At 41.6% G+C, this 25,642-nt stretch overlaps 2 protein-coding genes across 5 annotated transcripts in view; one reads left to right on the top strand and one right to left on the bottom strand.

The window, feature by feature from the left end:
- Positions 1-1,946, bottom strand: part of LOC126162193 (intraflagellar transport protein 80 homolog) — a 432,276-nt gene extending 430,330 nt beyond the window's left edge. For all 3 annotated transcript variants that reach the window (XR_007535032.1, XM_049918521.1, XM_049918522.1), the window contains exon 1: positions 1,664-1,946. Coding sequence is in view for 2 of the 3 variants with exons in the window: in XM_049918521.1 (XP_049774478.1) it covers positions 1,664-1,758 (95 nt within the window). In the remaining variant the exon portion in view is untranslated. The remainder of the gene's footprint in view (positions 1-1,663) is intronic.
- Positions 1,947-2,048: 102 nt separating this feature from the next.
- LOC126162195 (growth hormone-inducible transmembrane protein-like) overlaps positions 2,049-25,642 on the top strand; it is a 78,711-nt gene continuing 55,117 nt past the window's right edge. Inside the window, exons 1-2 of one of the 2 annotated variants that reach the window (XM_049918524.1) lie at positions 2,049-2,138; positions 11,113-11,319. In XM_049918524.1, the coding sequence (XP_049774481.1) occupies positions 11,118-11,319 (202 nt within the window). In that variant the 5' untranslated portion in view covers positions 2,049-2,138; positions 11,113-11,117. Of the gene's footprint in view, positions 2,248-11,112; positions 11,320-25,642 lie in introns of both variants that reach the window. The other variant, XM_049918523.1, reaches the window with a different exon arrangement.

The following is a 25,642-nucleotide window of genomic DNA, read 5'->3' as shown; positions in this document are numbered from 1 at the left end:
AGGATGGAATAATGACAACATTATGAATAAGATAGATTGCTACTCACCATATAATGGGAATGTTAAATGCAGACACAAGCAAAAGACTGTCAAATGAGCAACAAAAAGGACTTAATCTGAATTAGATGGCAGTCTTCAGATGAAGGCCATTTTGGCCAAAAGCTTACTTGTTGGACAAACTTTTGCTTGTACCTATATGTGACTCAACATCTCTGCTATTTTGTCAAAAGATAATCAAGACATATATATAGAGCATGCAGTTTCTCTTTCATGAAGGATAGTAACTTAGATGCAACTTATATGTGGATGTTGATATAAATTATGTGAAATATGGGAGTTGTTTATGTGGTATGTTTTATACAAAATTGTTTAAAACCAAGGATCAGACACCTTGATAATTGCTGAATGAGAAACAGATAGGCTAACACTGTGTGACTTCACGTATTTGAGCAGTATATCCATTATGCCTGAAGATAAGCTTTAAAGGATTACAACTGTCTACTTGACTGGTACTTGAACTTGGATCATTGTCCTTAGCTGGTATTGTGTTATGGCATTGTTTGCGTCAAAATTTCCATTATATCATATTCTCCTGGGGATGGTCGTCCAGCGGCATAGCCTCTGTGGAATTTAAAAGATATAAAAAGGTACTATTGGCAAATTGAAGCTTTGATTCAATCCACGATTCATGCTAAAACAGCATAATTGACAGTATTTTCTTATTTAGTCATGAATTGTTTATGGATCATTGTGGGAAAAGTGAATGTTTTATTATGTCTGTGACGCTTACTGTTCCTTTGTTTAGTGGCACATCAGCACAGCTTGCAACATCAAACCATCGTTGTACATTGAGTTGAGTTCAGGCATATCTGTTTTTTATTTTCAATCATCAGATGCAATCCTTCTATGAAATACAAATAGCACTTTATGCACTATGGGTCATAAACATTCAAAATATATAGAGACATTGAGGCACTTAATCTAATGTATAACATTAACCAAAATAAATATCCAAGCATTCTAGCAAGTTGGTTCTGCTTGACATAGAGATTATTCCTCGCTATATCAGCAGCAGTCTGACAGGCAGGCTGAAAGCTAATTAGTCAACTTACATAAACCATTTGCGGCTCATTTTTCCTCGTCTTATCATAAAACTAAATTTTCTCTATTCTTATTAGTGTTTCCATACAATACAAAATCTCATCTGCATGAGAATTTTCCCATCTTAATCAGCTAGACTGTTACAGCAGATAATTAAAGTTGGCTTGTTTGTGACTAAACTGGCATTCTAGATGCAAAAACTTCAAGAATGGCTACTAGCAAAATATAAAACTTTCTAGCTCTATTGGTAGTTACTATTATTACGCAGGGTACATAGGTCCTATATACCATTATCAAAACTGTAACAAGTAACAGATCGCACTCAAACGTAGAGGCAACCATAAAATTATTTCATCCGCACATAGAAAATTTCAGTAATTTTTTTTTTGTTTCCATCGTCCAACTTATTTAGCTAATTGTAAATGAAGAGAGATGTAATTTATTTACCACTTTCCTTAGATCTAATTGATCTATCATTTTCCTTACTTCCGTTTTTCTCAAAAAGGCAAATTCACGTAAATAAACTTGATGATACAAATCTGTGTTACAAATTTATACTGACCCACAGGAATAAATTTCCTCGGTAGTATTCCACGTAACACATGTCACTACGTCCTTATGTTGTGGCTCATTTGCAAGAGAAGTTTTGAAACGCATGATACTGCCGATACTCCCGGACTCTTAGGAGCAGTGCAGCTTTTCTTTTTTTTTAAAAAAAAAAGGAACTGATGCAAGAAATGTACCTATTCCGCATCGGTTGTAACTCTACTTTATTTTTTTCATGAGTATTGCTGTTGACGCTACTCGCATTCTTCCCTTTGAATTACACAAGGACTTCACACGACACCAAAACACAACCGTATCCATGACAACACGCGAGCGCATTTTAATTACACCGCCAAGCGTCCTCCAGAGTGTAAACACACGCAAGGACTCTGCGATATTACGCTGCAGTGCTTCTTATGTATAACACTGTGATTTTGTCTGACATAACAGAGTGCGGCAGTTGTTCGATCAGAGAAACATCGAGTATAAAGGTGAGGCAACTCCGCGAAATTTGCTGCAATGCATAGTGTCCTGTAGGTACTATTTAGACTTGTTAGCTGCCTTTATGTAATTTTCGAGCCTCTGTGAAATCCTTCATCTGTAAGTATACGCATTACTACAACAATCTACATGTTTCTAATAATAATAAAAAAAAGATTGTTCTGGAAATGTAAGATCTAGAGAGAGAATTATAGCTTACCAATGCGTCCTTAGTAGATTGTTTCGCTTCGTAGAATACCGTATAACTGTGTTTAATTGAATGCCTACTGTAAAAGACATATAATCCACCGTCTACATATTTACTATAGAGAAATGATCGTAAAGAGAACAAGCCAGTTTCGATGCCCACAACACACACTATAAGAATGTGAAACATTGGTGAACAATATTTTCATTTTATGAGAAGACAGAAAAGATTTGTAATCAAGTGCGGATAGTCTGTGCAATTAGACCTATGTGAAATTGCGTAAGCGCGCTTTTTTTCGTGTAGAAAATTTGTGTACTTTTTAATCTTGTGTAACAAGTATAACAATTGCACGTTTTGTGGTCTGTTGAAGGTGTTACTGTGTAACTATGAACATTTGTCTGAAATGTTAACAATTCTCAATTTTATGTAATTAATTGCTTGACTGGATCAAGTTATTAAGTAACCCAAGGAATGAGCAAACTTGTATGAGCTCATACTGGAGGAGAACTGCAGAAGGGGGGTGGGGGCGATGGATGGGAGGCATGCATGCATGCATGCATGCAATATTTGAGAATCAGCAGCCATTTTGGAAGTGACAATTATTATAATCAGTGTTATTAAAAGAATAATCCTCATGGAATGACTGGATCTGAAGGCCAAGAAATAAAACTTTTATATTAAAAATGTAATTTGAGGGAAGGATGTGTATTTGTACTTATTGAAGTGCATTTATGAAAGTCATTTCACTCTGAAGGTATCAAATGCTGATAATTATTACACTTCTCTACCATCAAAAACAGCCGTGCCCTCAAAAGTATATTGTTTGAAGAGAGAACTCAGCAAAGTTTGTTAAAAGCTTTATAAAGTAAGAGCAAGAAAATTTATAATTTGCAAAAATGGGGTACAACCTTCGCATCTTTAAAATTTCAAGAATTCTATGAGAATTTCTCTGCACAGTTACTAGTTGTGGAAACATGATGTAATATATTATAAAAGAAATGTTAAAACTTCTTATGAAGACAAATACAAATGAATACGACACATAATGTTAAGTTTGCTATAATATAGGCTACGTTTGCAGATATCTTAACCTAAATTACATATGAAGTTTAAAGCGAGAAATATGTGAAAAAGAGAATGGATAGGGAAAATAAATTCTGGAAAGTTAAACAGATGTCACTATTGAGGCTGGATCTCCACTTTTTAGTTCAACCGCCCTTGTACCACTAGCAAATATTTTTAGTGCCTTTACAATATTATCTTCAATTCACAAAACAATAATTTATGTTAAAAGTGCCACATTTTCCTTTAACATTAAGGAGACATCCTTGTTCATCTCGAAACGTACATCTAACGAAAATTCATACTCAGCAAGGGTCTAATAAATTTGCTGCTAAGCACCTTTGACACACCACCACCTATACTAATTTGGCAGGAACAGTTGCGATTCCTCTTCCCTGATGTATTTACTAGGTCCAGTAGCCACCTGCAGAAAATACCTACGGCCCTTGTTTCAACTTTAGTCAGTGTTCCATCCTGAATTCTCAAAGCACCCGTTGCTTCAGCCCTGTATGGATGTGGGGTATTACTAGTTTGTCATCCAAAGTGTAAAAACTCCTGTTTTGCTCATACTGTGCTACCACAAAAATGTTGTGAATCTTTATGAAGCCTATGGAATCATCAAATATGAAATTCAACCATTTCCTCTATGTGATGGAAACAATTGGCCATACAGTTCAGAAGTAAAATGATTACTCTTCAAAACACAAACAATCTCCTTCTTCCATTTCAATTTAAGTGACAGAAATATTCAGTTTTAGATTTGTGTCTGTATATAGTTATTTTGTTCATCCTTTAAGTTTAATACACTGCTTTGAGACATAAATTCCATCAATAGCTCCATGAATGGGGTGCCCAATATCCTGTCATCCCATCCTTTCCTTGTATTATTTTGTGTACAGAGATGACAATACCTTGTGAGATTGAGACTGTTCAATGGGAAAAATGGTGTCCCTCTGCATCAGTATCTATACTGCGCAAATCATTGTGGAGTTAATGGTGAAGGACGCTTTTTATTCTGCAACATTTGCAGATTTAATTGCCATTTCATTTGTGTGGTGGGGCCCCTGGGAAATAAGATATTTCAAATATCTCTGTACATGCTGTAATGAGTTGAATCTCATCTTTTGAGCCTGTTTCGGGAAAATACATAAGGGCTGTTGTATATTCCTAGATTTTCACAGCATACTGGTACTTGAAATCTGGTAAGTAGGCTTGCAGATGGTAATTGGCACCTATTTTAAAGTACCTGCCAATTCATATTTTTCACTATTCCCTTGCTCACCTCTCATAAGTAGAACAAACCTGCAACATTTCATGCTGCCCTTCTTTGCATACATCAAATGTACGTTGTCTGTTCTGTTTGGTATGGATATAACACACTTGAGAAATATTCAAGCCCTTTCAACCACCCACCCCCCTACACACACACACGCGGGGGGGGGGGGGGGGATTTAATAACTTGGATTTTTCATTAGAAAGAATGTTGAAATAAAGTAAATATTTTCTGCACAACAATATCTGTGTTGAAATATCTTATTAAAATCTTGGTAAAATGTGGATTTTATTTATGTTGTCACTAATTTCATTAATTGTTCAGCTACTGGACCTGGTGATTGTGGAAGGACTTGAAGCTGTTATGGTTTGTCAGATATGAGTCAATATCACACTTTTTACATCTGATTTTTGACTTTAGGGTGCACATTTTTCGTGCACCTTACATAATTGTCCACTGTTTCTGGTCACTGTCTCACATTGTCATATATAATATCATCTGTACCATCTAAACAGTAATAATACATAATTGTTACACTGCAGCTTGAGTTACAGCAAAAGTTTGTCATTTCAGGTTTGAGAGTAGTTTCTTTCCCTTGATAGGCAATGAAGTCATGAATCAGTCCTCTTGTCATATAGAAGGTAACATTCCTCCTGGTCCTCTCCCCTTTCCCTAAGGATACCCCTTATCTGTTATAGATTGCTTTACCTTCAAAGATCTCCCAAAAGGAATAATTTGCTCATCAGTACTCAAATTTGCTTCAAGGTGACAATCATAGCATTTTGACTTCACACAGTCAGTGATAGATCTAGCCTTCCGTAGTCTTCCATTACTATTGCTTGGTTTGTCAGTTGCCAAATGTAGATTGTTCCATAATTTTTCAAATTGGATCATCAACTTACGGAATGCATGTCAACAGGTTCCAAAACAGCCTCGACCAGAAAAAAATATAGAACATTCATAAATTTCTATGGAATCAGTTGAAATAAGCTCACTGGACAAAAGATTACTCACAACAATGTGCACACACAGATGAATTGTTGAACCTCTACAGATGGCGCAGTGATATTACTCGCATGCTCAGCTGCGTGTGCGCGCACTGCCTCTGAGCATAAATCAGTAGTAGCCAGTGAGAAAATTACATTTCAAGTGGACATTGTATGTAAACATGGATAAATGTAAGGACATTACAGTGCCAAAAAGGGGCATTTGTGTTTGGCTGTGCCCATGGCCATATGATGTGATGCTGCTAGATTTCTTGGTGTTTAATGGTGGAGTGTTGGACATCTCTGCAAGCAGTGGTCTAATACACATGTCCACGAAACATATTACAGTTGCAGTTGGAGAAAGATCCTGATTGAGGGGGGGGGGGGGGGGGGGATCTAAGATCTGTTTCACTGCTTTTGAATCAAAATCAAATGGTTGCAGAAGGAGCATGGGGTCTGACGAGAAAGGCGTGATGGAAAAAATGTCACAGAATGGACCTAATTTCAAGGCTTGATTTTAGGAAGTCGTAGCCTTGTCAGAGTAGCACTGTAATATATTAAAGACCAGGACAGTACTGAGTGACACATAGTGTGCTCCGAAGTCATTTTTTTTTTAGAGGCATCAGCAGTACCAGGATTGGATGTGATTGCCCAGGAAATGTGGTTTTGATGTAGTCTGGTGGGGTAATTACATCCAGTAAAGGCTGAAGTGAGAATGGTGATATATTGCTATAAAGAGTCTGCAACCAAATGAATACATTTGCATCGAATGACAAAAATGTTTAAGAGGCATCATTTGACATGGAAAGGATGGCAACTGTTAATAGGTAAGTACTGCTCTCTTTTTAGTAGTTTTAGGTGATGTCAACATCAAGGAAAGTAACATGGTATTTGGAATAGGACTGTGTGAAATTCAAGTGAAGAGTGTATTAAAAGGATCTGAAAATTTTTAATAGAGCAGCCTCATCATGAGTCCATATGGCAAAGATGTCATCAATGTATCTAAATGAAACCAGAGGCTGAAGGCTTATGGATTCCAGAAAAGCCCTTCACAAGTGACCTATGAAAAAATTGGCATAGAAAGGAGGCACGCTGCTTCTCATGGCTATGCCCCGATCTGTTTGTATGTCTGCTCCTCAGAGGTAAAGTAGTTGTTGATAAGTAGGAAGTTGATTAAAGTGAGTGGGAAGGATATCATAGGTTTTATATCAGGTGGGTGGTGACTGAAAAACTTTTCAGCAGCAGAGAGATTGTGTACATGGAGGATGTTGGTATAGGGGAAAGTGACATCAGTGGTGACAAGTAAAATGTGTAATTAATATAGAAGTGGAATATTTGTACCATTGGTTGCAGGTGCTGATCAGCTAAGGCAGATAAAAGTTCAGTGGATGCTTTAAAGCCAGCAACTATGGGATGGCCCAGGGTGATTGGGTTTTTTGGATCTTGAGGAAGAAGGTAAAAGATCCAAGCGTGGGATTTGGCTTGGTTAAGAAGCTCTGTTGACTGAGATGTTAGTCCTTGTGTGGGGCCAGAGGTTCTAAGGAGGAACTATAGATCAGTTTATATGAAAGAGACACAGATCTTGATGGCAGATGCTGTACATAGAGGTGTCTGACAGGTGGCATGACCCTTGCTTATACACTCCTGTTGGTCTAGTACCACAGTGGTAGAACCCTTGCCTACCAGGAGGATAATGATAGCTACCAGTTTTTAGCGAACAAAGAGCCTGGATTTCTGTTGAGGATAGGTTAGGATCATGTTGTAAGGACCTGAGAAAGGGTTGTGAAGCAATACTAGGTGTTAGGAATTTCTTGGGAGGCTTGTAAGCGGTGATTTTGAGGTAGTGGTGGTGGGTCAAGATGGGATCATGGGTGTAACTGTTCAAGGCAGGGATCAGTGCCAAGTTTGCTTGTGGAGTTGGAAAGCGTGTGGAGTTGGCTTGCAAAGTCATATTTCGATTTGACATTACATGTGAAGGAAAGTAGGAACATGATTAAATGCAGCTCTAGAGCTGCAAGTGGGACCCGTGGATAACACAAGTAATTCAGGAGGAGAGAGGCCTTAGCTGAGAGATTGAGAAAACTGTTACTGGTTTTTGTGATAATGAGTTGCCATTGCTGTGGGGGAGGCAGTGGTGAAGGCTGGGGGCTCTTAATAAGGTTGACCAACCTCAGTTTGTAGGAGAGAAGTGGTGGTTGACAGTGTTGCTGTTAAGGGAATTTGAGAGTGACAGGAAGGGAAACATCACTATTGAGGTAGTTCAGGAAAAGATAGAATAGCTTTTCGGACTGATGTATGACCTGTTGTTAAAGTTTGAAGTTGACTTTGCAGCTGATACCATCTGAGGACACGAGTGGCAGATAACTGCAGGATATTGTGGAAAGAAAGAAGTGTGTTGGAGTGGAAATTGGCAAATGAGCCATATAGGACACAACCAGTCAACCTGAGCAATCCCATAATTGCTGGTTTCAAAGCACCTACAAAATGTTGAACATATTGAAGACACCAACCATTTCCTAGATTATCAGAAATCTGTGCCTGCCCCACTTCCATCACACACATTGCTTGTCGCCATTGATACCACCTCTCTTTATGCAAACATCCACCATGTACGTGATTTGTCTGCTGCTGAACATTAACTCAACCTGCACCCACATGATTACAAACCTTTGACATTCTTTCTGCTCACTAATCTTATATTCGCCAACTACTACTTTACCTTTGAGTGACAACATACAAAAAGAAAAAGGACATGCCCATTGGAACAAGGATGACTCTTTCCTATGCTAACTGTTCCATGGGTCGCTTGGAGGGGGTGACTTTCCTGCAATCCATAAGCCTTCAGCCCCTGGTTTGGTTTAGGCACATTAAATCTTTTTGTTGTGCCTATTGCGACTCAGCATCTCTGCTATATGATGAGTAGCAACTTTCCTTCTCTGGTATTGTTAAATACACCTTTGTCATATGTACTCATGGTGAAGTTGACTTGTTAATTTTTTTTAATCTGTTAATACAATCTCCCAATTAAAGTTTAAATGGCCTGTTTCCAAAGTCCTCGCCTTTTCCCTTGGTGTTGACCTCATCCTCTCCAAGGGTGAGCTACTCACTTCTGTTCCCATTAAACCTACTAACAAACTACATTACTTACATTTTGACAGTTGCCATTCTTTCCTTGTCAAACATTCCCTCCCATACAGTGTGGGCATTAGAGGCAAATGTATTTGTTCAGATGCAGACTTTCTACAGCAGTACACCACCATTCTCACTTCAGCCTTCATTGAAAGTAATTACACTATGAGCCTAGTTCAAAAGCAAGATTTTGTGGGCTATTGCATCCATTCTTGAAACTACTGATCTCCCCAACAAACAGTTTAGGAGTACACCTCTTGTCAATCAGTATTATCCTGGTTTTGACTGCATTAATCAGGTACTTCGGCAAGGCTATGTCTTGCTAACATTGTGCCCTGAACTGAGGTCCCTCCTGCCAGAGATTTTTCCCACCATACCTGGTATAGCTTTTTGTCACCTCCAATCTTTGCTATGTCCTGGTCTAATGTCATACTGCTTCTGCAACCATTTCACTACCCTGTGGCTCCTACCCCTCAAACCGTCCCCACTGTAAGACTCACCATTTGCACCCTCCTAGCACCACCTATATAAGTGCTGTAACTGACAAAACTTGTACTATCAAATGGAGAGCTGCGTGTAAAACAATAAGTATCGTGTATCAGCTATTACGTAAACACTATTTGGCCTTCTGCAATGGTAAGTCATCAGTGTCTTTCCGCCGTCCACCTAACCTTCGTAACCTCTTAGTTCATCCCTATGAAATCCCCAAACCACCTTCCCTACCCTCTGGCTCCTACCCTTGTAACCGCTCCCGGTGTAAAACCTGTCCCATGCACCCTCCCACCACCACCTACTCCAGTCCTGTAACCCGGAAGGCGTACACGATCAAAGGCAGAGCCACGTGTGAAAGCACCCATGTGATTTACCAACTGACCTGCCTACACTGTGAAGCCTTCTATGTGGGAATGACCAGCAACAAACTGTCCATTCGCATGAATGGACACAGGCTGACAGTGTTTGTTGGTAATGAGGATCACCCTGTGGCTAAACATGCCTTGGTGCACGGCCAGCACATCTTGGCACAGTGTTACACCGTCCGGGTTATCTGGATACTTCCCACTAACACCAACCTGTCAGAGCTCCAGAGATGGGAACTTGCCCTTCAGCATATCCTCTCTTCTCGCTATCCGCCAGGCCTCAATCTCCGCTAATTTCTAATTTCAATTTGCCGCCGCTCATACCTCACCTGTCTTTCAACAACATCTTTGCCTCTTTGTGTGTGTGTGTGTGTGTGTGTGTGTGTGTGTGTGTGTGTGTGTGCGCGCATACCTGTCCTTTTTTCCCCCTAAGGTAAGTCTTTCCGCTCCCGGGATTGGAATGACTCCTTACCCTCTCCCTTAAAACCCACATCCTTTTGTCTTTCCCTCTCCTTCCCTCTTGCCTGATGAGGCAACAGTTTGTTGCGAAAGCTTGAATTTTGTGTGTATGTTTGTGTTCGTTTGTGTGTCTGTCGACCTGCCAGCACTTTCATTTGGTAAGTAACATCATCTTCGTTTATATATATATCATACTTTTTGCTCATAAGTGTTACTGTGGTACTGAGTGTAATGCTTTTCCAAAGACAGTAAATCCTACATTCACCTTATTGCCTTGATCCAAGGGTATCAAGATGTATTGTGGAAAAACTTGAGTTAGGTGTTGTGTGATCCATGATCTTGTACACAATACAGGTCACCGTGGGGTTATTCTGTTGGAGATACATAATTATTTTCGAGATCAGAATATGTTTTGTGGAAGGCTTCCTCTATTCTTCTGGTAGTTGGGCATAAACTGTGCTTTCTTGCAGCCACTGGACACAGTTTTTTGTTCAAGGGGTCTACTTTACGTGATAATTAAAAGTCAAGTTATGGAGCCTTCTTTAATTTTAATGATTTTCATTGTTTTGCAACATTTTGGTGCTAGTATCTATTTTGCTCATATTAGTAGCACTGGGGCAATGCTCTTGGAATTTCCCTTATAAAACAACACATGAAAATAAAGTTCAGCTTTTTTTATTTTACTTTTCTACCCTCAGTGGCTGTTTGTATGGCATCTATGTGTACCTGAAGATTAACAGATAGGGGGTTGAAACATGTAAATCAATCAGATGTGCACACATTCTCACAAACAAGGCCACTGTTGTCTTTGCGTGCTTGTGGGTGTGTGACAGTTCTGTTGTGTACATCTGATGAGCTTAGTCCATAGCTACATTTTATCTAACAGTTTCTCTGCCCTTTCGAAAACATTTAACCACTTTTTGTCTGGGATGTCATGTTCACAAGCTGTGTTTAGTGTGTGCTTTATGCATTTGAGATATTTGATATGCAGTAAAAATACTTTTTTTGCAGGAACAATGTTAATCACAACCATCTGCCGGGTGTCTGTGGCACCTTCTTTGCAACCTCTGCGTACAAGATGCCTGTCGATGAAACAGTGTTCCCCAAAGATTCAAATTGTACGCTGTTTTACAAATGAGAGTCGAAATACATTTAGTGAACGCCTTGCAAGAAGGAGATCGTTGAAAGAGAAATTACTGGCGCCAGCTGGAGAAACTGGTGAGTAGCCATTGTTAATATTGTATGAACATAAGAATGTGTAGTGTAAGTATTATTTTAATAAGTATTACTAAAATGAATTAAAGCAATCTTTAGTGCACCCCCCCCCCCCCCACACATCACACCATTGGACTCAAAACCTATCTTGTTTGTTAGTCCATCCCCCCCCCCCCCCCTCCCCCGTGATTCTGGTGTATGAACTTCCTTCTTTGCCCTTTGCCACTTCAGACCTTACCAAGAGACCTAAATTTGATAATTCTAAGGAACTGCAATGGTTATTACAGTCGTCTGCCGCCACCACCACCACCACCACCACCACCACCACCAACAACAACAACAACAACAACAACAACAACAAAAATTGTCCTGTACTGTGATCTGTGTTGCTCTCCAAGAAACTTATTTCACTGATGAACATTTTCCAACTCTTTAAAACTTTACTGTGCATTCTGTCAGAACACTATTGGTCTCAAGGCAGCATCTAGAATGACCTGTACATTGGCTAGCACAGATGTCATCATTGAGTGAGTTCCTGTACAAACCACATTGGACACACATCAGTTGTGGGTGCAAACGTTTCCAGCATTATTTGCCACTCAGGAAGGGTAGTTACTTACCTTGAGATTGCCACCTTATTCCAGCAGCTCTCCCCCTTTTTCTCCTACTCGAGGATTACCATATGCACCTCCCTCTTGAAGTACCAAGTCATCTGGTAGAGGCCTTCTGATTGGTCAGCTTTTTTCTGACCTTGCTCTGCGTATCCTTAATGACGGTACTCCTACTCACTCTACTGCCATTCGTGTCACCTTTTTTATTATTTGTATTTCCTTCCTCAGTCTCATTGCTCTCCTGCGATGGCCAGTAATCATGTCACTTCCTTGTCACTGCCAGATGGGCCACTTGCTACTTTGGGCTCTCCGAAGAGCCAACTGGCAGTTGTATACGTCACCATCACCTTCATCCCCTCTGTCGAATGACATCAATGAGTTTTTAGGAGACTTCTCCAATATGATCACCCACACCACTGGAATTGCTGTCTCTCTTTCTACAGACACCCTCTAACATGACGGACCAGCTGTGGCAGCTATTCATAACTGTTACAGGGCCAGGTAAAGATCTTAAGAGACATCCTTCACAGACCACTGTAATCACTTTTAAGTGGCTGTATGCAAAGGATTGCTTCCTAATCAAAGCTGGGAGTGCTTGAAAACATACAACTCTTCATTCCTGGTGTTGGTCAAGCTCTGTAGTGTATTGGGCCACTAAATATCAGCAACTGTTCCAGGTCTCCTCCTTCATGGTGGTCTTTCTATCAGTGCATTAGTTCTTGGTGAACACCCCGTGACTCACTGTGTGCCAGTTCTGGCATCATCGTCTTAGCAGACCACCTTTCAAATGCATAAAACAACAGATGTGACATTCCCTATATTTTGCACCCCGTAACTGTAAATTATCTAAACTTTTCAGTGCCCGAGAACTGCTTCAAGCTGTTGACTTGGTCCACAACAAGTCTCTAAACTGGATTCAATTCATAGTCAAATGAGTCAGCATCTGAATGTTACTCAAAGACTTCATCTACTCAGGATCTTCAGTCATATTTGGCTAGAAGGTATTTCCAAATGTTGTCATCCAATCCAACTGACCATATGGTTAGACTGGAAACAGCAATCTGCAGTCTGTTCTTAAACACCAACTTCTCTTTGCGGGTTTTTTAGACTTGTTTAAGACATATGACGCCACTTGGTACCACCACCTGGTTTTACTTACCCTCCAATATGGGTTTTTAAGTCTCCTGACTGTTTCATATGTTAGCTTTCATCTCACCAGTTGCTTAAAATTAGATTTATTACGTAATGCAGCTCCATAAATGTCCCAAAGAAATGGCATTGCTCAGAGCTCTGTGCTGAGTAAAGTTACACTCTTAGTGTTTGCCATCTGTGAGCTAGTGTACTCTGTCAGACCGTTGTTCTACAAACATACAATTTCATAGTCTGAAAGCTACTGTATGGTGAGAGACAAAGGGTACATTGTACCACTGCTAGTAACTTCACACTCATAAATAGTGAGGAAAAACAACTGTCTATATGCCTTTGTAAAAGCCTTAATTTCTCGCTTCTTATCTTCATGGTCCTTACACGAAATGTATGTTGGCGGCAGTAGAATTGTTTTGGGTCAGCTCCAAATACCGGTTTTCGAAATTTCCTCAGTAGTGTTCCTCGAAAAGAACATTGCCTTCCCTCCATGGATTGCCATTTGAGTTCAGAAACATCTCCATAATACATGCATGTTGTTCAATCTTAAGGGTAACAAATCTAGCAGCCCCGCTGTGAAGCTTCAATATCTTCCTTTAATTCCACCTAGTGGAGATATCAAATCCTTGAACAGTACTCAAGAATGGGTTGAATTAGTGTTATAAACGTGGTCTCCTTTACAGATGAGCCACACTTTCCTAAAATTTTCCCAATGAATCAAAGTTGACCATTCACCTTCCCTACTACAATCCTTATATTCTCATTCCATTTCATATCACTTTGCAGTGTTACATCTAGATATTTAATCAACCTGACTGTCAAGTAGCTCACTATTAATGCCGTAGTTGAGTATTACATTTTTCTACTTTTAGAGCTAGTTGCCATTCATCACATGAACTAGAAATCTTGTCTAATACACCTTCTGTTGTTCTACAGTCACTCTGACACCTCTGTGCATGCCACAGCATCATCAGCAAACAGCTGCAGATTGCTGCTCACCTTGTCTGTCTGATCATTTGGATACATAAGTTACAGTTGTCATGTCACACTTCCCTGGGGCACTCTGGATGTCTTTGAACACTCGTCATCAGTGACAACGTACCTAAGTCTTAAAGCTACTCATGTATCTAGAAACATATTCTGTATTCTCATACCTTTAACAGCCTGAAAATGGGATGTGGCACCATGTCAAACAATTTTTTTGGAAATCTAGAAATACGGAATTTACCTGTTACCATTCAACAGCTCACAGGATATTGTGTGAGAAAAAGCCAATCTGAGTTTCACATGAGTGATGCTTTCTAAACCTGTGCTGATTTGTGGACAGAAACTTTTCCACCTCAAGAAAATTTGTTATATTCGTGCTAAGTTATGTTCAAGAATTCTGCAGCAAACCATTGTTAAGGATATTGGTTTGTAATTTTGTAGGTTCGTTCTTTTACCACAACTGTCAGCTGCACTTTATCCCTGTCACTCGGCACTTTGTGCTGGGCAAGAGATTAAAGATAAATACAAGCTAAGTAAGGGGCCAGTGCCATAGCATACTCTTTGTAAAGCCAAATTGGAATTTGATCCAGACCTGGCAACTTATTTGCTTTCATCTCTTTCAGTTGTTGTCTATACCAGGGATACCTATTACTATGTCTACTGTATGAGTGTCCGTGCCTTAGCCAAACAAGTGTGTTTGGTTGATTGTCCTTAGTGAATGAATTAAGCTCAAAATTTTAAACTTCATCTTTCCTTTTGCGTCTTCTATTGCCACCCCAGACAGTTTGAGCAACAGGATAGAAACCTTAGACACACTTAGCGATTTTACATAGGACCACAATTTTCTCGAGTTCTTCTCAACATTTTTTACTAAGAATGTATGCTGTATGTATCAGTCTTTTTACAGATGTACGAATCACTACTGACTTTTGCCCAGTGTTGTTCTGCTCATCCTCATTTGAACCGATAGTGCAACATTCTTTGGTTCCGCAGCATTTGCTGAATTTTGTTCTTAAACCGTGGTCTTCCCCATCCTTAATCCTTGTGCTGTGTGATGACAACCTTTGCATTCATTGTAGCTATCAATCTGTAACCTCAGCTGAAGACCAGCTGCAAAAAGCTATCTGAAAACTCTCAGCTTGAACCCTTCCCCATGGCTTGCAGTTCTCTACCATGAAAATGCACACAGCCAGTTCCATCACACCATGGAGCATCCTGACCCATAACTCTACTTGGGTACCTGGTACTCTAATGTTGTTGTGCAGTCCTGATTTCTGGGACTTTCGTTGATATAAAAGGCCAACATGTTGTTGCGTACCATATTAATCAACTAAAGACTAGCTGGATGTGAATGTTTAACACTATCTGCTTCCTCTCCCACACCTCTTTGGGTGCATGCTACACTTTTCTACTCAGTACTTATTGTGCCGTGGATTCATTCAGACTGGGCTGTGGTTGCCACGTTTATGGCTCAACGGAACCTTTGGCTTTGAAATTATTGAACCCACTACTTCATGATGAAGTAAAATTGATTACACATTCTGGGCTATTCCTCTAGACAGTCCCCCACTGAAGTGGGGATCTTACCTCCTGATTTCCAATATTACCATGCTCACTTGTGCAATCACCTTACTACAATTTCCTATTCATCTAACTTACCAAGTTCCTTTTTCATGCAAAAAATAGTGAGCCACTGACACTAATGATGGCACAATAGACTGCTTTTAACAACTGATTGGTCAGTTGATTGATTTTTGTAATTGAATGAAAATTGAACCACCCTGGCATTGTAGGTTTTCACAACTACACAGATTACCATAGCATGCCTCCCTTCTCAATCCAAATTCCAATTCACATGAGGAGGGAGAATGTTAAGTTGGTCTGTGCAGTTGTGTAAAGCCAATGTGCCAGGGAGGTGTAGTGGTTAGCACATCTGCCTAGTGAGCAGGAGATCGAGTTTAATCCCAGCCTTGGTACATATCTTCATTTGCCTCATCAGTCTGCATATATACAGCATAGATTTGTGAGATTTGAAAAGGTCCCTGGAACCATATAGTTTCATTTAATGTATCTATCTTACTTCAAGGAGAGGTGAATAAAAAGTATTTCCAAAATTTGTGTACTTATTTACTTAAATACAAATTTTTCGTAGTTTTGACATTAAATATGGATTTTATCTTTTACTAGAAAAGATTGCAAATGAACAAAATTTCGTGTCTAGAATAACAGAAAATGGTACTAAGGTAGAGTACCAGAATGGATTACACAAACGTTCATAATACAAGCATGAAAAGTCAGTTGCATAACTGTTACAAAGGCATGAGTGTCTGCTCATAAAATGAGGCTAAGGCACAGTTTTCATCTTAGTGGATACTCTTGTGAGAGACAGATTCAATAAAATTAATGCATGTTCCATTAAGATAAAATATTAAGTATCAATTGCCTAAGAAATAAACAGAAATGTCAACACAAAATAATGTACAAAAATGCAATAAACCCAGCAAAAATATGTAGAGTACAAACTCAGCTGAACAGGCCACACTGATCTACAGTATTTTGCTTACAATATTGTTACACCAGAAATTCGCCAAGGAAACCATATTATGTACAGGAATGCTAGTATATTTAGAAGTATGTGGCCAATGCAAAGTTGTAAGCAAACTAATCAGTGTGCAGGCCCACAAGGGAAAGGCAATATGTCAATAGGTGGTGCACAAGTATGCACAAAATAAATAAGAACATGTAATACGAGGTGCATTCAAGTTCTTTTTCTCCGGACTGGAAAGAGATAGAAACATGAGCATTGTTTTAAAATGAGGCCGCGTTCATTGTCAATACGTCCCAGAGATGGCAGCACCGTACGGCAGATGGAATTTTACCGCCAGCGGCGAGAATGAGAACTGTTTTAAATACTTAAAATGGCGACGTTTTCCTTACTTGAACAGCGTGCAATCATTTGTTTTCTGAATTTGCGTGGTGTGAAACCAATTGAAATTCATCGACAGTTGAAGGAGACACGTGGTGGTGGAGTTATGGATGTGTCGAAAGTGCGTTCGTGGGTGCGACAGTTTAATGAAGGCAGAACATCGTGTGATAACAAACCGAAACAACCTTGGGCTCGCACAAGCCGCTCTGACGACATGATCGAGAAAGTGGAGAGAATTGTTCTGGGGGATCGCCGAATGACTGTTGAACAGATTGCCTCCAGAGTTGGCATTTCTGTGGGTTCTGTGCACTCAATCCTGCATGACGACCTGAAAATGCGAAAAGTGTCATCCAGGTGGGTGCCACGAATGCTGACGGACGACCACATGGCTGCCCGTGTGGCATGTTGCCAAGCAATGTGGACGCGCAACGACAGCATGAATGGGACTTTCTTTTCGTCAGTTGTGACAATGGATGAGACGTGGATGCCATTTTTCAATCCAGAAACAAAGCGCCAGACAGCTCAATGGAAGCACACAGATTCACCGCCACCAAAAAAATTTCGGATAACCGCCAGTGCTGAAAAAATGGTGTCCATGTTCTGGGACAGCGAGGGCATAATCCTTACCCATTGCGTTCCAAAGGGCACTACGGTAACAGGTGCATCCTACGAAAATGTTTTGAAGAACAAATTCCTTCCTGCACTGCAACAAAAACGTCTGGGAAGGGCTGCGCCTGTGCTGTTTCACCAAGACAACGCACCCGCACATCGAGCTAACGTTACGCAACAGTTTCTTCATGATAACAACTTTGAAGTGATTCCTCATGCTTCCTACTCACCTGACCTGGCTCCTAGTGACTTTTGGCTTTTTCCAACAATGAAAGACACACTCCGTGGCCGCACATTCACCAGCCGTGCTGCTATTGCCTCAGCAATTTTCCAGTGGTCAAAACAGACTCATAAAGAAGCCTTCGCTGCTGCCATGGAATCATGGCGTCAGCGTTATGAAAAATGTGTACGTCTACAGGGCGATTACGTCGAGAAGTAACGCCAGTTTCATCGATTTCGGGTGAGTAGTTAATTAGGAAAAAAAAATCGGAGGCCTTAGAACTTGAATGCACCTCGTATATGTAACAAAATACAACAAGTAAACAGTGGATAAAAGAAGTAATTAAGTATTATCTACTTAACATCGTAACATAAGAAAGTATGCAAAAATATATGCATACAAGTGAATTACGTAAAAAATGTATTTGACAATCAATATGTGTTACAAATACATGAAATCGAGGAGTCAGGAAAGGGTTATTCACAATAAATAATTAAACAGAAGACAAATTAGACTATACTACAAAAAGAGTGCAACACCATTACTCCACAGGTAAGTGTATCGTATCCTGATGTCCATGGTCTTGAGCTAGGTGAAGTAGAAGAAATGTTGTGATGGCAGCAAATGTTCAGCCGGCAAGCATCGTATTACTGTCATCAGAATAAAGATTTTGATATATTATACAGGGTGAAGCGAAATTCGCGCACTCAGGCTTCGCAGCACGACTCTCACATGCCAGTGATAAAAAAAAAAAAAAGGTTGTCACAAAATTTTGTCTGGCGAGTACATTCAGCAGAAAAAGGACGTTAAAGAGTGGCAGTCTGGCAACACTATAATCACATGTATAGTAACTACCTCTGTCAATACATAGTAGTTGTGCTGTACAGTTGGTGCAGTGGATAAAGCTTTGGGTTAGCATGTAGGAGGTTGAGGGTTAGATCCTGGTTAAAGCATATGTTTTTTATGTGGTAAATGTAGTCTCAAGTGGTACAATATCTGGCATCTTATTCGTCAACATGATTGCAGCAGGTCCTCTGGAAAACATTTGCACTTACATACGACAATCTTAGAAGTGGAAGCTTGGTCAGCTTTGAAAGATGCACTTTCCATGTCGTGGGCTCGAATTTATTTGCACCACTTCCTCTACTAGAAGCGAAACCTGTTTTCTTTGTACCCTCCTCTAATGGTCACATAGATTAGTACCAACTATTATTCTTGCCTCGTTCAGGTCCATTACATTTCTTTAGGGCCTTACATTATCAGTAGGACTAGCAATGTGCTTTGTGAATAATGTCCAAACTCTGTTACTATTTGTATGTGATATCACCTTGGTCCCATTAATTGTTTAAACTGTCTGTTTCGTATTTGTCTAACCACATATTTGTTGTGAATTTAGGATACATGTGACATAAGAAATGGTGTATATTACAGTATGAAATGTTAGAATGAAATTTACAAATTAAAAAAAAATGCACCCCAACCCAGGATTGAACCCTCAACCTTCTGCATGCTAACCCTAAACTCTGTCCACCTCGCCAACGGTACAGCACGATTGAAATGTGAAATGTGCTGTCAGTTGGTTACCATACGTATTGTTACAGTGTTGCCAGATTGCCACTCTTTAATGTCCTTTTTTCTACCGGATGTAATCTCCAGGTGACATTTTGTGAGAGACCTCTCTTATTGCTGGCATTTGAGGAGTCACATTGTGAAGCTCAAGTGTGCAAATTTCGCTTCACTCTGTACAATAAATAATGTCTCTGAGTTTCTTTAAGATAGTCTCAAATATGAATCATCCTTGAAGATTCTGTATATAACATTGATTTCATCTTGAAGATCACTTTCTGCCCAGTGATATGATTCCTTCCATTCCCATGCCCCTGACCATTTTGGCATTCTGATTCAGACAGAAAGTTGACTATTAAGAAAACTCTATTAGTAAATGTGTACGAAGAACTGAACTAAAAGCTACTTAATGTCATTCAATAAAAAATAAATATCAGAATGGCAGAAACAGTGAAAATGGGCAGTAACAGAGTACAGTCAATTATAATGATTTAACAATGAAAAAAACAGTGGAACTGTCGGTAAAATTCTTCTGGGTTGTTGACCACATTGTTAATATGAGGAAGGCCACTTGCAACAGTGGCCAAAATGTCTGAATGTTTTACGTATTGACAATGCGGTGAACAACCTAAAAGAATTTTGACAGTGACAATGGCCGTAGAAGCCTATGCTTACATAAAATGATTGAATGTTCCTGCTCAGAACTTAATGCTCTGGACTGCATCGACTGTTATCTTTTGGTTGCTCCCAGAGACTGGTTACTCTTAAGAATGACTGAACATTCCAACCGATATGTGGAACTACAACTGAATGAGTCGGTTGTTCGTCAACTACTAACTAGATTGTTTTCATTGGATTGTTTCAGTAACTCATTGACATTCACCCTCAGATGGGATTACCAAACTGGAATATGCTTCCAGACACTCTGCTGTGACCTCCGCCCACCCCTCCTTAGAATATGTCGCTGCGTTTTCCCCACACACCCCTCCTTTGTTTATAGCCAAGTAGTGCACAAGGACTGATCTATTTCAAGGACATAAAGTTTGTCACCCCTCTGATCTTTCGGCATCCATTCCTTGCAGTTCTTTAGCAGTGTCAGTGTGCTACCATTCTTCACACTGTGTATTCCATGTTAAGCTGAGTGCAAAGCTCTGCGAAATTATCTGTCTATCCATGTGCAAGAAATTATTACAGTTATCTGCTGAGGAGAGTGTTAGGAGAAGAGGTTACTGATTTGAACATCCAGTGTCTTGCAAGAATCTGACAGCTATTTATCATCCTAGACTGACCTCTTCTACACATACAAAGTATTAATATAATATAAGTAAATCTGATGGTTTGCTAAACAGACTGGAAGTCATCTATGGATACATTGCCCTAAAAATTTTTACATAAACTATACTTAACAAAGCCACCCTGTATAAAAATGTAAACTGCCCCACAAATTTTATTTGAGAAAGGATACATGAATTGTTTATATCATTTTAGGGAAGTTTATTGTTGCCTCAAAAATGGCTGACATAGGGGAGACATTAGGGAAGGATTTGTGCTCCTTTGCATCTTACGGCTATAATCATCCTGATAGCCTCTACTATCCAAGTCATTATCTATGAAAACAGTCCTTTCTTATAATGGATACTTTCTAATTCCTTCCTCAGCTCCTAAAATATACACTGGTCTCCTGAAAGTGAGCAAAACACACTCTAGGAGCTGTTTCTTATAGACAACTGGAACAGACAAACCATAAACCACCACCATCAGTACTGAAATGGGTTATTTCCCTGAGCATCCTAAAATTGCATGTTACGGTTAATTTTGATTCGTAACACCAAAATACCTCGTGTAATATCAGTCTAACTGCCGCACCTCAACCAGGGAACGTATACAACATTCGCCTAACTACAACATACTATGGTCTTATAAAATGAGAGCAGTACTCTCCCACTATGCCCCCCTGCGGGTCTGGGGGTTAGGAAAGGCTAGAGGTATTCCTGCCTGTCGTAAGAGGTGACTCAAAAAGAGTTTCACAGGTTTCGTCCTTTGTCATGGTCCCCTGTAGGGTTTGACCTCCATTTTCCAAAATTTTCCCGAAGAGCGAGCCAATTGGGGAAGGGTGCCTTACATGGTGCATAGTGTCCAACGTGCATTGAGATCTTTAGCCCACTTTCTCATCATCGCATTGCAGTCCCACCCATTCCCCATTTCTTGAGCGAGGACACCTTCCTGGTTGCGTTTTCCACCATGCATTACGCAGTGTCACTTTCTGCGTAGATGATGGCTGTGGACTTTTTGCACCTGAGATCCAGCATGGTAGCTAGTCCGTTGAGGTGAGGCCGCCATATCCCCTGTTGTTTGTAGCCCCCTGACCACAAAGGGATCACTCTGCTGATACCTGCACCATTAACTTCCCACGTATGCCAAGGAGTAGATACCCATCCCCCTGGGGCATCGGGACACCTGGCAATGGCCATCCTGCCAGGTGGCCTTTGCTGCGGCTGGGTGGCGCCCGTGGGGAGGGGGCCCCTGGTTGGAGTGAGTGGCATCAGGGCGGATGACACGCGGTGAAACGTAGTCCATCATCTCTTGCTGGTGGTGAAACACCAGCAGTCTCTAAGCAATCACGAGCTTAATTCAACACACAGAAGTACGACCCCAAATCGTTCCCCTCCGTGGCCACATCATGGGAGGAACATCAGGCTAAGGGTGGCAGTGGATCTTGTTCGCCCCGGTACCTTGTATGTTCATGAAGCCTCAGTTTTTTGTTGAGCATTTAGAGGACAAGTTTGGGGAGGTGGAGGACTCGTCCAAAATGAGATCTGGGTCTGTCTTGATCAAAACAGCATCCTTTGTCCAGTCACGGGAGTTACTCGCTCCCGCCTCCCATCTGTATCAACTGCAAAGAGCGCCATGCGCTTTGCTTGCCAGACTGCAGGATTCTCTAGAAAGGAAAATCGTGGAGTACAAGACCCTGGACTGACTGACCTACACTAAGGCTAAGAGAAAATTTGAACGCCTGCATCCTGTGCGTATGACATCATCTTATGCCCCTGCTACAACAGTTCTCGCACCAGCAGTTCTGGCAACCCAAGTCACCTCTGAGCCAGAAGACTACACCTGTCCCCTACAGCAGCTGTTAAGCTTTACATCTGCTATCTGCATTGCCCTTCAGGAAACCTGGTTCCCGGCAATGTGGACCCCTTCCCTCTGCGGCTGTGAAGGATATTACTGGAAATGTAGTGACTATAATTGAGTGTCAGGTGTAGTTTGCGTTTATGTCCTAAACTCAGTCTGTAGTGAAACTCTGCCCCTTCAGACCCCTATTGAAGCTGTGGCTGTCAGAATATGGATGACGCAGGAAATAACTGTGTGCAAAGTATATCTTCCTCCAGATGGTGCAGTACCCCTGAATGTATTAGGTGCACTGATTGATAAACTCCGTAAACCTTTCCTACATTTGGGAGATTTTAACACCCATAACCCCTTGTGGGGTGACACCATGCTTACTGGCCGAGGCAGAGATGTCGAAATTTTACTGTCTCAGTTCGACCTCTGTCTCTTAAACACTGGGGCCGCCTCACATTTCAGTGTAGCTCATGGTAGTTACTCAGCCATTGATTTATCAATTTGCAGCCCAGGACTTCTCCCGTCTATCCACTAGAGATCACATGACGACCTGTGTGGTAGTGACCACTTCCCCATCTTCCTGTCACTGCCCCAGCATCAGGTCCATGGATGCATGCCCAGATGGGCTTTAAACAAGGCAGACTTGGAAACTTTCACCTCTGCTGTCACTGTTGAATCTCTCCCACACAGTAACATCGATGTGATGGTTAAGCAGGTGACTATAACAATTGTTTCTACGGCAGAAAATGCGATCCCTCGTTCTCTAGGGTGCCCCAGGTGTAAGGCAGTCCCTTGGTGGTCGCTGGAAGTCGCTGAAGCAATTAAGGAGCGTTGACCAGCTCTACAGCAGTATATGCGGCAAAGGAGCACCTCATAGCTTTTAAATGGCTCCGTGCTCGTGTTTGCCGCCTTATCAAACAATGGAAGCAGGAGTGTTGGGAGAGATACGTCTCAGCCTCTGGGTGTCATATGTCACCTTCCCAAGTCTGGGCAAAGATCAAAGGTTTTTTCGGGTCCCAGGCACCAACAGGTGTCCCTGGTGTTATCATAAATGGTGTGTTATCTACTGACGCAAATGCGATTGCTGAGCACTTTGCTCGAGCCTCTGTGTCTGAGAATTATGCCCCAGCCTTTGGCACTCCCATACGGCGGGTGGAAGCAAACGTCCTCTCATTCCCTACACGTTACAGTGAATCCTATAACGCCCTCATTTACATAGTGGGAGCTCCTCAGTGCCCTTGCACATTGCCCCGACACAGTTCCTGGGCCTGATCGAATCCACAGCCAGGTGATTAAATGTCTCTCATCTGACTACAAGCACCATTTCCTCTGCCATCTTCAACCGGATCTGTGGTGCGATGGCATCTTTCCATCACAGTGGTGGGAGTGCACTGACATTCCGTTGCTAAAACCCGGTAAAAATGTGCTTGATGTGGATAGTTATCGGCAACACCTGGTTGCCATCTTTTTTGACTTACGTAAAGCATACAACATGACCTTGTGACGACGAATCCTTGCCACATTGTATGAGTAGGGTCTCTGGGACCCACTTGCAGTTTTTATCCAAAACTTCCTGTTGCTCCCTACTTTCTTTGTCCAAGTTGGTGCTTCCCATTGTTCCATCTATATCCAGGAGAATGGAGTCTTGCAGGGCTCTGTATTAAGTGTCTATTTTTAGTGGCCATTAATGGTCTAGCACCAGCTGTTGCGCCCTCGGTCTCACCTTCTCTGTATACAGATGATTTCTGCATTTCGTACTGCTGCTCCAGTACTGGTGTTGCTGAGCTGCACGTACAGGGAGCCATCCACAAGGCGTTTGGATGTACCGTGCACTATTCAGTGTACCCTCGACGATCATCAGTGGTGTACGGCCAGTGTAGGAGATCGCTCCCCACACCATGATGCCGGGTGTTGGCCCTGTGTGCCTCGGTTGTATGCAGTCCTGATTGTGGCGCTCACCTGCACGGCGCCAAACACGCATACGACCATCATTGGCACCAAGGCAGAAGCGACTCTCATCGCTGAAGACGACACGTCTCCATTCGTACCTCCATTCACGCCTGTCGCGACACCACTGGAGGCGGGCTGCACGATGTTGGGGCGTGAGCGGAAGACGGCCTAACGGTGTGCGGAACCGTAGCCCAGCTTCATGGAGACGGTTGCGAATGGTCCTCGCCAGTACCCCAGGAGCAACAGTGTCCCTAATTTGCTGGGAAGTGGCGGTGTGGTCCCCTACGGCACTGTGTAGGATCCTACGGTCTTGGCGTGCATCCGTGCGTCGCTGCGGTCCAGTCCCAGGTTGACGGGCACGTGCACCTTCCGCCGACCACTGGCGACAACATCGATGTACTGTGGAGACCTCACGCCCCGAGCAATTCGGCGGTACGTCCACCCGGCCTCCCGCATGCCCACTATACGCCCTCGCTCAAAGTCCGTCAACTGCACATACGGTTCACGTCCACGCTGTCGCGGCATGCTACCAGTGTTAAAGACTGCGATGGAGCTCCGTATGCCACGGCAAACTGGCTGACACTGACGGCGGCGGTGCACAAATGCTGCGCAGCTAGCGCCATTCGACGGCCAACACCGCGGTTCCTGGTGTGTCCGCTGTGCCGTGCGTGTGATCATTGCTTGTACAGCCCTCTCGCAGTGTCCGGAGCAAGTATGGTGGGTCTGACACACCGGTGTCAATGTGTTCTTTTTTCCATTTCCAGGAGTGTATATTGGGAAGCAGTAGTTAGTATCCCTAGTTCCCTAAACAGGCTTCTGCAGGATGTTCTTGAGTTCACACCACATATAATTCTTACTGCACGTTTTTGTGCCCAGAAAACTTTAGCTTGGCTTGATGAATTACCCCAAAAAATAATCCCATATGACATTATGGAATGAAAGTAAGCATAGTATGCCAGCTTTTTCATTTTTATATCCCCTATGTCTGACAAAATTCGTATTGCAAACAGAGATTTGTTAAGACGCTTCAGCAGTTCTGTGGTGTGCTTCTCCCAGTTGAATTTATTATCAAATTGTAATCCCAAGAATTTAACACTGTCCAATTCTATCTGCTTGTCATTGAATGTTAGGCACATACTCATGGGACACCCCTTACAAGTTCTGAACTGCATGTAGTGTGTTTTTTCAAAG

This window comes from Schistocerca cancellata, chromosome 2 (assembly GCF_023864275.1).
Source record: "Schistocerca cancellata isolate TAMUIC-IGC-003103 chromosome 2, iqSchCanc2.1, whole genome shotgun sequence".
Taxonomy (NCBI): domain Eukaryota; kingdom Metazoa; phylum Arthropoda; class Insecta; order Orthoptera; family Acrididae; genus Schistocerca; species Schistocerca cancellata.
Note: the sequence above shows the minus strand (reverse complement) of the source record. Positions and strands in the feature narration are given on the sequence as shown.